Source organism: Pseudonaja textilis, chromosome 6 (genome assembly GCF_049901715.1).
Source record: "Pseudonaja textilis isolate UNSWEBS1 chromosome 6, rPseTex1.2, whole genome shotgun sequence".
Lineage (NCBI taxonomy): Eukaryota > Metazoa > Chordata > Lepidosauria > Squamata > Elapidae > Pseudonaja > Pseudonaja textilis.
In genome coordinates, this window is record NC_141995.1 from 21,292,257 (window position 1) to 21,308,333 (window position 16,077).

General features: G+C 34.7%; 1 protein-coding gene across 7 annotated transcripts in view; it reads left to right on the forward strand.

Annotated features, from left to right (window-relative positions):
• ANK2 (ankyrin 2) overlaps positions 1 to 16,077 on the forward strand; it is a 276,460-nt gene that overhangs the window by 175,120 nt on the left and 85,263 nt on the right. For all 7 annotated transcript variants that reach the window (XM_087935981.1, XM_087935982.1, XM_087935980.1 and 4 more), the window contains 7 exons: positions 2,674 to 2,772; positions 4,970 to 5,155; positions 5,822 to 5,845; positions 6,850 to 6,948; positions 10,833 to 10,931; positions 14,597 to 14,695; positions 15,276 to 15,473. In XM_087935981.1, coding sequence (XP_087792107.1) covers positions 2,674 to 2,772; positions 4,970 to 5,155; positions 5,822 to 5,845; positions 6,850 to 6,948; positions 10,833 to 10,931; positions 14,597 to 14,695; positions 15,276 to 15,473 — 804 coding nt within the window. The remainder of the gene's footprint in view (positions 1 to 2,673; positions 2,773 to 4,969; positions 5,156 to 5,821; positions 5,846 to 6,849; positions 6,949 to 10,832; positions 10,932 to 14,596; positions 14,696 to 15,275; positions 15,474 to 16,077) is intronic.

Sequence of the window (16,077 nt, forward strand, 5' to 3'; positions counted from 1 at the left end):
TGCAAACTGGTATTTATCAAATTTATGTGGAAGACCAGAAATGATGTGCCAGCAGACCAATTTCTCAAAGCACTTCATGATGATAGGAGTGAGTGCCACTGGTCTATAATCGTTGAGGTTATTGATAGGGAACTTCTTTGGCAGCGGAACAATGGTGGAAGCCTTCAAACAAGATGGAATAGTGGACTGGGATAAAGACCGATTGAAGATCCTAGTAAAGACTCCAGCCAACTGATCAGCACAGTCTTTAAGCACTTGGCCAGAGATACGGTCAGGACCCCTTTTTAGGGTCCACAGCCCTCAGAATGCTCCTCACCTCCTGTTTCTCCACAGTGAGGTGGGGGCTACAATTGGCTGGTAGTTGTATTTTATCTGTCACTGATGTCTCCATTTCAAAGCGAGCAAAGAAATGATTCAGTTCCTCTGCCAATGAAGCATCCCCCTCAGCAGGGATGACATTGGTCGGTTGATGGTTTGTAATTTGTTGAATCCCTTGCCACACCTGCCTCATGTTATTGCTATAAGAATTATCCTCAATCTTCCTCTTATTATCAGTCTTGGCCTTCCGAATACCTTTCTTTAGATTAGCTCTGGCAACACTGTATCTTGCCCCATCACCGGACCTAAAGGCCTTGGTCCTGTCATGCAAGAGGTGCTGGACTTCCTTGGTCATCCAGGGTTTCTGATTGGGATAGATCCTAATAGGTTTATCCACAGTGATAGTATCTGTGCAGTGTTTGATATAGCACAGAACAGTTGCAGTGTGCACCTCTAGGTCAGGGTGGTAAAAGATGTCCCAGTTGGTGTTCTCAAAACAATCCTGAAGTTGTTGGGAAGCATCTTCTGGCCAATATTTCATTGTCTTAATTATAGGCAGAGCCCATCTCCTAAGAGGGATGTAAGCTGGTGCTAAAAGCAGTGACATATGGTCTGATTGTCCCAAATGTGATAATTGTATAACCTTATAGCCATGTTTGATGTTGGTATATACTTTGTCCAATACGTTTGCTCCTCTAGTAGCACACTTAACATGCTGATAAAATTTAGGGAGCACTTCTTTTAAATCAGCTTGATTAAAGTCCCCCGCTATGATATGCTGATTACTAACAATGATATACAAGAATCCCACAGCTATGGTAGTATTGGCATCAAGTGGGATATAGACTGCAGTAATCAAAACCACGCTGAATTCCTGTGGAAGATATATGGGTCGACATTTCAGTGTCATATACTCTTCGAACTTAATGGTTGAGATATACGATGTCTACTCAGCATTTGGTAGTTGTTTTGAATAGATCTTGGACTTGATGCATTCTCATATTTGAAACAGTTTGAACTCCAGTTTGGTTGGCAAGTACATTTTCTTCGCATGCATGTTTTTAATTGATATTTTATATGCTAAAATGAATGTCTGTGTAAATCTGTGCCTTTTCATATTGTATTAAAGTTGCACTTCATATCACACATGCAATGACTGGTTGAGGATTTTTTAAAATTGAGCTCATATAGTAGCTAAAAATAAAATGGCATGACAAACAAAATTTGTTTAATGATGAACTTTTATTACCATAATGTTATACATTTCCAGAAAATGCATGCTGACCTCAAAACAGAAGTGAAGAACTATGTAATAATCCTGAAATAAAAATAGCAAGACTTGATGTTAAAAAACCATAACACAAAATTCATCAAGCTGTTCTGAATTCTTATATTATATGCTCTGTACACAGTGAATAATTTAAAACTATATTAATAAAAGGTGTATTGCACATATTACTTTGGGTTTTATTCTTGGATGAATTAAACAAGAAGAATGAAAGTTACTTTGTTTCTATTTTTAATTATGAGATGCTTCAGTGTCATTTTCAAAGATATACATAAAATGCAAGCAACAAATGTTTTATTTGACTCTGTTAATAGCCTGCTCACAACTGTATTTTGTAATCTGTAGCATTATAGGAATTAAATCTGATACTTAGAATGAATGGTATTATTCTTCAAGGCATTCCTTGAAAATATGAACCTTGCACTTGCCTTAAGTCCTGAGTTTACATTTTTTGTCTCCTGGTTAGGATATCAAGTTGTAAAAGTTCTTTTGCAGTCCTGTTATAATCAAAACAGTTTTTCCTTATATTACAGTGCCATGGAATATATATTGTTCCAGCCCATAAATCTGCCATGATTAAGGTCACTGTTCTATGTTGGACAGTGAGTTACTTTTAATTAAATACAAGCAATAAATAATGGATTTCTTCTTTACTTCATAAATATTGTAACTTTTACATTATTTATTTGAAAATCCTATTTCTTGCAGCATATGCTAAATTAACAAGTGCTGCATAAAGAATCTGAAGGGTATATTAAGCTTTACCGAACCACATAAAGTTGCTAAATCACTACAATCTCATGTTTCATGCTTAATACATATTTAATAGGGCTCACAAGATATTTACTTTAATAAATTAAATGTTTAAAAAGGTACAAGCTTTAAAATCATTTTGCCAAAAGAAGATTTTGTAAGTATCTGATATTTCTTAGAATTGAGTTGTTCAGTGGAATGTTTTGTTTGCTTTTCCTTTGGATTCTACTTGAGCTTGCTTCATGAATCACTTTATTTTGTGTGTTATTTTGTGTATAATTTTATGGTTTGCATATTACTTTATTTTCCCTTAGAATGGCTTCACACCTCTCTACATGGCAGCGCAGGAGAACCATATCGATGTAGTAAAATATCTTTTGGAAAATGGAGCCAATCAGAGCACTGCTACTGAGGTACAGTATTCAGATCTTCCTCTTCCTCCTCTGCTTGTCCTTTTCTTTAAAATCATGGATCCTACTTTATCCTGGTATTCTGAAAACACAATATATTTTTGTCTTTGCAAACTATCTTGTTTTCATTATGTCTTCCAAATTTCTAGGTTAAATATTTCCCTACTGTTTTGATACTGCAGTGCAGTGATAACATTTAACATTGCAGAAGTGCTCATTCATGAATAAATTTATCTACAAAACAATCTTCTACCTTTAGCATTTGTGTAATGTGAAGCAATCCCTTATCAATTTCTTAATTTGTCACCCTTCTTGGTATACAGTAATCCCACTGCAGGGTATCCAAGATAGTATGGTATTTAATAGAGGAGCCAAGCTTGCCTGTATCAACAGCTGTTTTGCTATCCTTTCATTGGATGGATACTGTTCCATTTGACAGTGGCTTTTAAAATAATCTTTTCTGCTGCTGGAATGGATTGAGGTCATGTTACATTGCAGCTTTTTGTTGCTGGGATGGACAGAAGCCATGATGTTCCCATTGTAACTTTGCTGGATATGGAATATCATGTGGTTACTAAGCAACTGGACAGAAACAACAGTGCAAATGAATGAATCACTTAGATGAGCTTGGTGCCTACATTTCGCTATTTGATGATGGTGGTGATGATAACATATTGCATGGTTATTTTCCCACGTACATTAATTCATTTCTTGTGAGGATTTGAATTGATAGCGCATTCATATTATGATAGGAATGAGTAGCAGTTGTGTTATTCTATTTTAAGTGAATGCATGTAACAGGATGAGATGAATAACACTTTTTCTCTGTTAGTTCTAAAACCAGCTACTATATTAGCAGGCATTACTGAGTGTTTCTAGATTTGGAATGAAACCATTTCACTTCCTGTCTTCTTTAAACAGAAGAAAATATATAACCCCAAACCAACAATTCATTATTAGCTTCTGTTATCCTAAAACTTCTTTCACTATATTGCAGCTTGTTTTGAATGGCAGTATAAGGAAAGATTTACACATATTGGTATTTGCTGGGCCATACCAACCAACCAACCAAAATTGTGGCCTAAACCAGGAATCCATTATTAGCTTGTGGTTGTCCTAATAATTCTTTTTTGCTAGATTGCAATTTGTTTTAAATGTGTGTAGAAAGCTTTGCGCATAGTGATACTTGCTAGGATGTTTGTATATATCAAAAAAGACAAGTTACAGGTAGTCAAAGCAGCATTGCAATTCAATCCCTATTGTTTTTGTAATTGCATCAATACACATTAAAAAGGGCTGTGGATTGCATCATGATGATGCTTCTGTCATGTTTCTATTTCTGATCCCACCTTGTGGGTCCCAGTGTTTGCACATGATTCCTAGGTCTCCAGTCCTGTTTTAATATTCTGTTCCCAGTTTCCAAAAGAAAGAATGATGAGAGACAATCTGCACTCTTCTTTATCACTTTGCCTTCAATCTTTTCTTACTGTCTCCTTTTATGTGTCACATTAATTCCAACCATAGTCAATATTATATTGCCTAATTCAACATATTCATGTTTTCTTATATGCTCTGCTTATTTTCTATCAAATGTCCTTCTAGGAAACATTCCTGAAATTTCAGTATTTTAAAGTTAAGAATTATGACAAAACTACATTCTGTACATTTAAAATGATATTCTTAATTACAATGATCTAATCTAAATTTGTTCCATCTAAATGATAAATAGATAGGGCAGCTATACATTTTCAATACCTGATGTACCACAAGAAATGTAGGTATGCCTTATACTTTATTTTCAAATTAGGTTTGCTATCTGGAGAATCAAGGATATAATGCAGTCAACAATGTGCTTTGATGTGGGATTCTACAAGTGAATATTCACCCTGAATATAATAAAAATATTGTCTATTGATAAATGATATGATTTGTGTGAGGGCTCTTTATACCAAAAAGGGCCATGTGGATTTTGTCTTTCATTTACTTTTAGAAAACTTTTTTTCTAAACTTAGACTGAATAGTCTTATAAGGAATACTGTGTTTAAAATGGTAATATTACCTCAGTGATAAGCCAACATTGATGTGTGGTAGCCAAAAGCAAGCCTATTCCACTGAATGGAACTTGAGACTTTTCTTCCAAAGTCATGTCTAGATAGCACCAAACTTTAATGCATCATCTCCTTTTTCCCCATTCTAACAGGATGGGTTCACTCCACTAGCAGTTGCATTGCAGCAAGGACACAATCAGGCAGTGGCTATTCTTTTGGAGAATGACACTAAGGGGAAAGTGCGACTGCCGGCACTGCATATTGCTGCCAGAAAAGATGACACCAAATCAGCAGCGCTTCTTCTCCAGAATGATCATAATGCAGATGTTCAGTCTAAGGTAAAAAACATTACCTCTTTTTCCAGGATGGTATCAAAAATATATTTCCAAGGATTACTGTATTTCCCCCCCAATGAGTAGGATAAAAAAAATGTTTTTTTAGTGAAATTGGAAGTGCAACCATTTGCAACATATTATTCATATATTTATTAATTTATGATTTATATCATATTTATAAAATATCTTAATGTGGATAATAAGCATTCAGCACTATAAAAGCTACTAACATAGCTGCTGAATCATATATATGCAGCAAACCCTCCCCTTTTTCTTACAGTTGCAAGAAGATTTGGACTTAAAGGCATAATTCATTCTTCAGATTCCTTTTTCTTGGGTTGATTTCCTGTGATTCTTCAGTACTCTCTATCTTTGAAAATACAATCCAATTAATACTGTGCTTTAGATTCTGAAATATAAAATTTAGACTTTTGATTATTTACTGGGGGGAAACAACTGTTAAAAAGTTTTGTTGTTAAATAGTTTTGGGTTGTGCAATCCATGGAAATGTGAGATTCCATACACTGGCATTAGAAATTACTTATGCATATCAGGGTTTTTTTTCCCCTAGTAACAAGATTGTAATTTATGTTAGAGAACAAGTGAGCTTTCTTTCATTCTACCAATCTGTAATATCTTTCCTCTTTTTTCCAAAACACGCTTCAACAGATGATGGTGAATAGAACAACTGAGGTACCAAAACCCAACAGTTTTGTTAACCTATTCTTGCCAACCCTTTACTGAAAATCATTTCATCCCCCCGCCGTCACGGCCGCCATTCCATTCAGTTCAGAATGTGTCACATTTCATTTTTATGTACTCTTGGCAGAAATATATACTGTCTCATCTTTTTTATTGTGTTTTTTGGCTTTGAGATACTCAAGATTTTTGTATGTTTTTTTCATAGTAGAGTAGGGAACTAAAATAATGGGCCTGCAGAGGAATTATTAAGTACAGAACAATTGCCTATAACATGAATTTATTTCTGTAGCAGTATAAATCCGTTCCAAAATATTCATCTGGACAATTGGTTTGGATTGTTTGTTACTTACAAATGGCATTTTTAAATTTCTGAGATTCTTTCCCTCTTCATAATTTATTATGTTTTCAAGTGCTGGGCAATTTAATATACTGAAATCAGTGGAACTCTGTTCCAATTTAAAGTATTCCCAGCTCAGCAGAGCACAGATTCTATTTTCTTGAAGGAAAAATGATAAAAATATCCACAATTGGATGTTAAAAGCACTTTACAGAAGCTACCCCTTAATTTCACAGAATTGCTTTCTGTAGACAACTATGGAAATTTGCTATAGAAGATGGATAGCTAAGCATGGACATCTATAGTTTTATCAGCTCTTAGATCCATATTTTGTTCGCAACATCCCTCACTTTCTAAATTGTATGGAGAGTCAATAAGCAGCATGGCAGAATTTGATACAGTACCTGATAAGTATTAAAAAATATTTTCTCAAAAAACAAAGAAAATGAGTTTTGCATCTGAACTAAGAAAAATGAATAAATAATGGAATGAACAAATAAGAAGCCATAACATTTAATTCTTGTACAATTAGAGTAGTCCACAAGTTGGAAAGCAATTCTGGCTTATAGTGCTCAATAGTGGTCAGTTTAGTTAACTATTGTCTTGTGGGGGAAAGAAAGAACTGGATTTTCTAATCAGGACTGTTTTATTTTTGCAGAGTGGCTTCACACCTTTGCACATAGCAGCACATTATGGAAATGTTAATGTAGCGACACTTCTACTCAACCGAGGAGCTGTTGTAGACTTCACAGCAAGGGTATGCTTTCTCAATTTCGGCACATAGAATTTTCAAGGAAATATACTGAAAGGGAAAGAAGAAAACACGGAAAGAAATAAGGAAGGAAAGGAAATAAGGAAGGAAAGGAAATCTATTCACAGATTATTTAAAGGCAATGATTCTCCATACCCCTTCCCCTTAGAAATAATATCATGTTTCATAGTTAGAAAATAGTTGACTATAATGTATTCATTATATTTTTACAGGGTACCACTGTAAATGAGCAAAAAATATATTTAATACAGGTAATTCTCAATTTATGATCACAATTGAGCCAAAAATTTATGTTGCTAAGTGAGACAATTGTTAAACAAGTTTTGCCTCATTTTACAACCTTATCACAGTTGTTAAGTGAATCACTGCAGTTGTTAGTTAGTAACAAAGTTGTTAAGTGAATCTGACTTCCCCATTGACTATGCTTGTCAAAAGGTAACAAAGGTCATCAAAGCCCCCCCCCCCAGACACTACAATCATCATAAATATGAATCAGTTGCCAAGTGTCCAAATTTTGATCACATGATCATGGGGATTCTGCAACGGTTGTGTGAAAAACGATCATAACTCACTCTTTTCAGTGCCATTGTAACCTTGAACAGTCACTAAACAAATTGTTGTAAATCGAGGATTACCTGTATTAATATAATATGTGTATTGCTTCATTTTAAAATAATCTATATTTAAATTAAGAATTGCTATGAATTGGGCATTCAAGAAAAAAATGTATGGTAGAAAAACCAAAAGCTTTATTATTCTTTAGCATGCTTACCTTGACAGGTTTTAAGGCACCAGCTGCTTTCTCTCAATCATCGAGGTATTGCTTGTTCCACCCACACCTCTGACAGATTAAGATGGAAGCAGATTTTCTATTATGAAAGTTTCCTTTAAATTTTTATATAGACGTTGAAGCACATGTAGGACAATATGTGAGAAAGACCTTGGGAGGACTTGATCAAGGCATCATGCCAAGGGAATGGTCAGGTAAGAATCAATATTGCCCACACCTGGATAATGAGTGATGCAGGAGGTTTAGAAGGAACCTTTCATAGTGTCTTTGCCTCTAAAGCAAGCAGAGATGGGAGGATTGCACTTTCAGAGTTGAGAAATTACCATTGAATCACAAACAGACAAATTCATTCTACCTTATTCTACATTGATAGAATCTAGCAGTTTCCCAGTCTCCCAAGATCTTTCCCACATATCATCATGGCTACAATTGTCTCAAGTTAGTAAATTGGGAAATTTTGCTTTATTAATTCATTTTCCCCACATAGATCTTCATAGGGATCATGTTACTTCTCTAGAGTCATGGTACTGTCACTTCATAATTTGCTTTGTTCTCACTCTAAACTATACAGTGATTGGTTTGTTTTACATCATCACAAGATACACTAAAGTTTATCTTTATCCTTTGTTGTGAGGGAAACAATTGAATCCTTCATTTATCTCTATGAATCATTTCATGATGATCAAATTTACCTCATTAGGGCATCAAATGAACTCATATTTCAGCAAGGACAAACATTTGCATATTGCAGCAGCTCTTAGAAATTATTGAATTATATTCCTGTGATGAGCAAGATGTTTATGTTTTAACTATTCTTGATAAACTGGTTTGCATTTGTTTTAAAAAAATAGATAATGGCCTCTCAAATAAATTTAGAAATATTTTGAAAAGCTATATAAGTATTTATATAAAGTTACTTTGTCTAATTCTTGAAATCGTACAAATAAAACCTTACTTTAAAAAAAAAACAGTACAGCTTTTCAGCTGTAAGTCACTTGCATCCTACATATTCTTGCACAGAAGTTTTATTTGATTCAGTAGGATTAATTTTGGAGCAAATATAGTATACACAGGATTGTGCTGTTAATTTTGAACATCTTATAACTCACCATCTAACTATTTTATTTATTTGTCATATTTAGACACTACTTATATCTCTCTCACAGAGTAGCTATTATTAACTGTCTGATAGCTCAAATGTTTTCCCCTGCTTAATTTCTACATCTTATTAGGATTGGTTTTCTTCATATATTTAAAGTGGCTTTTAATGTTTTTTCCTTCTATTTCCTACCATCATGCCAAATCCTTATCTACTATTCATGAAAAGGAAATGAAACAAAATCTTCAGACATCTTTAAGACATTTAATGCGAATAATTTGTTATGATAATTGGCTTCTTCTACTTAGATATTTAATAGAATGTAAATATAGCTGTGAAGGTCATTTTGTCTTTCATATTGTTTTTTTGTGTATGTCTGCAGCAAAACTTTTGACGTTTTGATCTTTTAAAATTTTAAATAGGAGTGCATTGCAACACCCAAATTTATATTTAAAAGAATATGTAAAAGAACATATTTAAAATAATATTTTAAACAAGCACACGTGATAATTATGGGTTTACTTGCATGAATCAATAGAAATTTGGACATATATCATTGCTTTTATTACATTTAATCTAGGTTACTCTAAGCCTTAATGCTAAATGCTATTATTTCTTTACACATCTAATTAATTTTACACACTTAAATGACACAATTATCATCCTTTTCTAGTTCTCATGAATTATTATTTTATTGTTAAGTTTATGTAGCTCCCTTTCCAATGCTTGTGGCTCTGGGAGGTACACACCATTAAAATAACAACAAAATCAAAACAATTAAAAACAACAATTCAAACACAATTAAAACAGCTAAAACTATCCTAAAATAAAAACCATAGGAGAAAGCATTCCAAACTTACAAACAATATCATTCAGTGGACTCCATAGTTCTTGGAATCTCAGGCTTGATGACAAAATAATATTTTAAGGGCTTTCAAATAGACAATAGGGTTTGGGCTTCAGCTACCACAAGAGAAAATGCTTTCCTTCAAGGTCATATCGTTAGGGATGGGATCTACCTTCCTGCTGGTTCTGAGGGGATGGGGAAGTAACTGGATAAAGATGTCTCTCAAAGGACTTGAAAATAGGTGAAATACTAGCAGGTGGCATCATTGATAACCTGCACATTATTTACTGAAGTTAATGGAACTTGTTTCCTAATGGAAAAGGTTGTCCGGCTACCCTGAGCATTTTTTATTTATTTTAAATAATAACAGAATAACAGAATTGGAAGGGACCTTGGAGGTCTACTAGTCCAGCTGCCTGCTCTGGCAGGAAACTTTATACCTTCTTAATTGTTAAGTTGTGTGCCTTATTCATAACCCATGGCTTATCCAGAAAGAAGTAGAGGATCTTGTTCTTGTCGTACACTGTAATAAAGGAGGAGGATGTTGAATGACCTCAATCGATCTTGCAAAAAGTTAAAAAGGGTTGGGCCTGGTTGGACTTGATGGGAAGATATGAGCAAATCCCAGGGCTAGGGATTAGAACTCTGATCATCAAAACACAATGTTTTATAAACCTTCATTCAGAATGCTTGGATCCAACATTTTTTTCTAACCAAGCTTGCAGCGGCAATCACTTCTGCTACATTGCTCAGAAAACTATCCAGATCTGTTCATGCCATTGCCATGATCTGAGCGATGATACAAACAACTTGAGAGTCTTTTTACCTTTATTAATCATCTGTTCATTCTAATGAAATGCTAAACATCACACATCATAAATGTTACGTTTCTAATGCACATCTCTATCAGAAACATTTATGTTGTGTCATGTTTAGATAGTCATACTATATACCTGGAGTCAGGTTTTGATTGGTAGTCTTTATGAATCAGATATAATTGTTTTTAAATGTTTAATGTACTCTGTGATACATCTGTGTTTATATTCTGTACTGTTTTGTGTCAAAATGCAAAACCATTCCCATTGAATGTCTCCAACCCCATCATGCTTTTGTTTGTTCTTTTCATGGTGTAGAATGGAATCACCCCACTGCATGTGGCTTCCAAAAGGGGGAACACTAACATGGTGAAGCTCTTGTTGGATCGTGGAGGGCAGATCGATGCCAAAACCAGGGTGAGTGTTTTATTCCCTGAATGTATGTTCTCATGCATTTAAAATTTTTGCTTGAAAGGGGCTAGAACTCTAATCATCAAAATACATTCTTTTAGAAGATTATTTTGTCTTTGTGAGCAGAAGGAAATTCACACAGTGCTATTTATTCATGGAAGAAATCCTTCTACGAGAATATATATATATCCTTCCATTAGTTAAAAGTCTTTTTTTGAATACTCTTTCTGTTTTGGTTGCATGTACTTTGAAAATGAATTTGGGCCTTTTGATTAAGATCAAATGTAGCATTTGTTCTTATCAGAAAACCATTCTGGAAAAGTGCTTGTGCAAAAGTTCCAGTTCTCTGTTATTCATTAAAATGGCCTGATTTTTTTTTTCAAGCTACTCTGTGAAAAGATGTTACTGGTTTTTTTTAAAAAAAGCTTTAATTTTCAAAGTGCACAGAACCTTTCTTTCAGTTTATAAACTTTGGGTGAAACTTCAATCCATTTGAATTACTGCAAAGTGCTCTAAATGAGACTCCCCTAAAAGAAGTTACAACTAGTCCAGAATGCAATGGTGCATGTAGTGATTTATTGTACCCCTATCAAAAGCTGCACCAGATCCCTGTTTTCTTCTGGGTGCAATTCAAAGTGCTAGATGCTATTTTTAAAGTCCCACATTGTGTGGGACCAAGTAATCTGAGGGACTCTCTCTCTCTGAGGCTATCTTTCTGTGCAAGATAGGAACACTTTTCCCTTAAACGTTGCCAGCTTGTGAGACCTTGGCAGTATGCCTTTTCCATTTCAGCCCCTGCTTTATGGATCATTCTCCCTGCTAACATTCAACGGACCTCACTCTCCTGTCTTTGCCTAGAGTACTTAAAATTTGGCTCTTTCCCCAAGCTTTGTGATAGAGTGAAGTCTGGGTAGGATTAGAATATGGATGTACCAGGGAGGTGTGGCTTGATGACAAGATCTGATTTTGTTTTTTCCTGTTTGTTTTTAGTTTGTTGTTGTTGGCTTTACATGATTTTATTGATTGAAAGCTGGCCAGAATTGCTTTAAGATGGGTGCCTATGCACGTGTTTTGCTTTAATAATACAATTCTGCTAAAATGTGGGTTTACTTTAAACTCAATTATGTTTAAATTATAGAACAGGTTAATAGAACCCGTTGAGGAAACGATCAGGTCTTTAAAGTTTTAAACCTTAATGAAGTTGTGGGGAGAGTAAGCTCAAGAAGAGCTTTCTACAGAAAACTCTGGTTAACTTGTGCTACCCAGCTAAACAGCTGATGAAAGAGAATGGAAAAGAAAACCAAGGGAACATCTACATCTATAATGGAAACAAAAGATTTATTTAGGCAGCTGATATAGTAGCTATCAATGGCCTTTCTAATTCAAGATTCTGGGATATGATTACGGATAGAAGTATTCTAACAGATCTAACATTCCATAGTCTATTTTATTCTTTCTTCCAAACAGGGAACAATATTTGATGAAAATATAATCACAGATTCTATTATTTCTGTAAGATTACTCTTCTGAAAAAGATTTTAAATGACTTTATTGTTTTATTGTTTAATTTATCACCCACATCAGATGGGAGTATTTCTCTGAACTGCCAGCATAGAGACATTGACATCTGAAAGGACTGGCAATCCAATTTGCGTATAAATTCCTATTTTTCAAGACATTTTTCAGTGTGGGAGATTCCAGACTTTTGGTTTCATTTGTTGGCGTCATGTGACTGTGCAATATCTTTGTGTCCAACTTTGATTCAGCTTGCATCATTTTTGTTCCTTGCTTTGTCTATTTTGTCATGGTCATATGTAAGTGAATAACATTTGCATAATTTATAATATAAAAGCCTTACAGCTAAAGATATGACTGTTGAGTAGAAAAATAGAATATGTATTGTCAAAATGGATTGTATTCGTATCTACAGGAAAAACAAGAAATCATATCTGTTTTATCATTATTGTTAGGAGCCCCTGAAATCCAGTGTAACTCAACCAAGTCAGCAGTGCCCAAAAAGTATGTGTGAGGCACAATCAATTGTGCCATGTCACTATGCAACCTCCCTTATCCCAACAGCCTAAACTTAGAAAACAAGAAAATATTTGATTCTGTGACAGGAAGATATAAGGTTGCTAAAACAAACCATAAAAACAAGACAGTATCAATATTCTATCATTAAGGTAAAACCTAAGAAATTGTGAATAAATAGGGACTTGGCTCAGAAGGAAGAAAGGAACATGAATAATTAAAGGAGGAGAAAAGAATATTCAGTCAGGAAAAAGGAAAGGGTGAGCAAATCAAAAATAACCTTTGATATTTTTTGAGTTTAAGATATACTAGAGAGAAATTATTTCAAGCAATTTGCAATTTTACCAGAAACTGAGAATTAGTTACGGATAGTCTTTGGGTTGCAACTACTATTGTCGCCAGAATTTCCATTGCTAAGCAAGGTAGTTGTTAAATGAGGCTCATCCAATGTTATGCCCTTTTTACCATAGTTGTTAAGTGAATCATGCAGTCATTAAGCAAATCTGGCTTCCCCCATTTTCTCTGCTTGTCACAAGCCAGATGGGAAGCTCTCAAAAGGCAATCACATGACTTTCAGGCTGCTGCAACACAATGATTGCCAAGTCCCTAATTTTGATCACGTGAACATGGGGATGCTTGATGATCATAAGTGTTGGTTGCAAGTTACCCTTTTTCGGTGCCACGGTAACTTTGAACATTTGCCAAATGCATGGTTGTTAATCAAAGACTGCTTGTACACTATACCATGCATAATAAAATAACAATAAACAACTACCTCAGGTGAACAGAATCCAGCCACATAAACTTTAAATTGTCTAGGGACGTTCTCAGTCATCCAGATCATGGTTGTCCCAAAGGTGCTTTTTCAAGAGGCAACTGAATTTCCTTGTTTTTCTTGAAGACAATTTGCTTCTCATCCAGGACGCTTCAGCTAAAGAACCTTTTTGGATGAGAAGCAAAACATCTTCAAAGAAAAACCAGAAAGTCCAGTTTAATTTAAATTATGAATTTACATTTCTGAAAATCAGTTCTGTTTTTTAATTTCCGAAAACTGCCAAAAAGTACTAGCTATTCCACAGGAATGGAACACAGACAGAAGCTCTTTGTCTTCTGACTCTCTTTTCCTAGCTTGCATGGAAGGCAGGCCCTCAGCACCCTAATTTGGAATGCATATCTCCCAAAGTGATCCACCCACACTTCAGAAATAATTACATGAAAAGATTTTTTTTTATAATTTTCTATTATATAGACAGACTGGATATTTCTGAAAGAGTCATATTCTTAATGGTTCTTATTATTCTTTTCATTGCTAATAAATTACAGTTGGCACATAGAAATATGTATAACTATCTCCCCTAGCAGTAATTCTGTGCATTAGTGAGATTATCTAGATGTAATATACAAAAATACTTGTAATTTAATGCCAGTTTTCTGAGCTGCATAAACTTATTAATGCCAGTGCTATCTGACTAATGATGGATCATTACTGAGGGTTCTCTATTGGAGAAAATCTAAAGCAAATACTTCATCATTGCTACTAAAGATCTAATTTTGCTGCAAGATTTTATTAGCAGTACAGTTAAATGATTGTTTGACTCCAAGATAAAAGAACATGGTTTCTGTTTTTGCTGTTTTCAAAGGATGGGCTGACGCCACTGCATTGTGCTGCACGAAGTGGACATGACCAAGTCGTGGAGCTTCTCCTGGAACGAGGTGCCCCACTGCTTGCCAGGACCAAGGTGTGTTTATAGTTCAGTCAAGTACTTTAAGGGAGCTTGTTTGCTGTTGAAACCAATAGCAGTAAAATAAATAATAACTAGTAGAGCAATTGGTAAAAGTATAATCAAATATTTTAAAATTCATTCATCTTTACTCTCATATGTGTCATGTGGTTATTTATTTTCTCATTCACTTCTGTTTCTGTACTGTTTCCATTGCTTTTATGTAATAATGCATTCATAAACTTATACAAGCAGAGTATATGCAGACAAAATAAAGATATCAACAAACTAGATGTATATTTAGGCAAAGCAGTATTAATATACTACAATAGACAATGGATTGGACCCAAAGCACAAATGCATGAATACCCATTTAGTTTCTAAAACAGAGTGAGGTTTCCCAAGTGAATAAACAAAATCGTAAGTTTGTATATCTTGAAAACCAACTTTGAAATATAACTAGACAATGCATTATTGTAACTTGATGGATGAATCTGTAAATTTTATAGGCTGCTTTTCAAGATTTAAATTTAGCTTTGTTGTATGAACATGCATTTACAGATTGTCACTGCATAATGTTTTGCATTGTTTGTTTCAGAATGGACTGTCTCCACTTCATATGGCTGCCCAGGGTGACCATGTGGAGTGTGTCAAACACCTACTGCAGCACAAAGCTCCTGTTGATGATGTTACATTGGATTACCTGACTGCCCTCCATGTTGCTGCACACTGTGGTCACTATCGTGTCACCAAGCTTCTGCTGGATAAGAGAGCAAATCCAAATGCCCGTGCTTTGGTAAACTTTTCATGGATTTCTGGTGGAGCATAAAGGGAACTGAGATACTGATTCCACATATTCAGTTCAGTGACTATATAAAGACACAGGGGAGAATTGCTGGCCTTTTCAGTAGGATACTCTATAACTCTGCCATAAATCCATGTAGTTAATTAGTCAATTGAACATTAAAATATATCTAATGGACACAGTGGCATAAGTATGTGATAAGTATGTGAGGCAAACAGAATGGTCAGCGTACGTGAGAAAGGGGAGCTTCTACACAGAATTACAGTCATAGACTTTTTAAAACATTAAGGGTTTCCTCATCACAGTCTACGTTAAGATTATATTCTTCACCATAAGCAGTATGTTATAATGAATAATGCAGCCTTCTTCATGGGTGCTAGGAAGTTGTGTTGGTGTAGAAGTCCTTCATGGTAGTTTCTAGCCACTATATTTATGCTGCTTGCAAAACCTGAGTGTTGTAGTCCCAACATCTTTTCCATCACTTGTGGAAGTTTGAGCTAATATATGTTTGATAGATGGTCAGCAATATTTATTTGCTTAATAATTCTGATTTGTTAGATATATTTGATTACCCGAGTTAGCATTTCCATAGCTT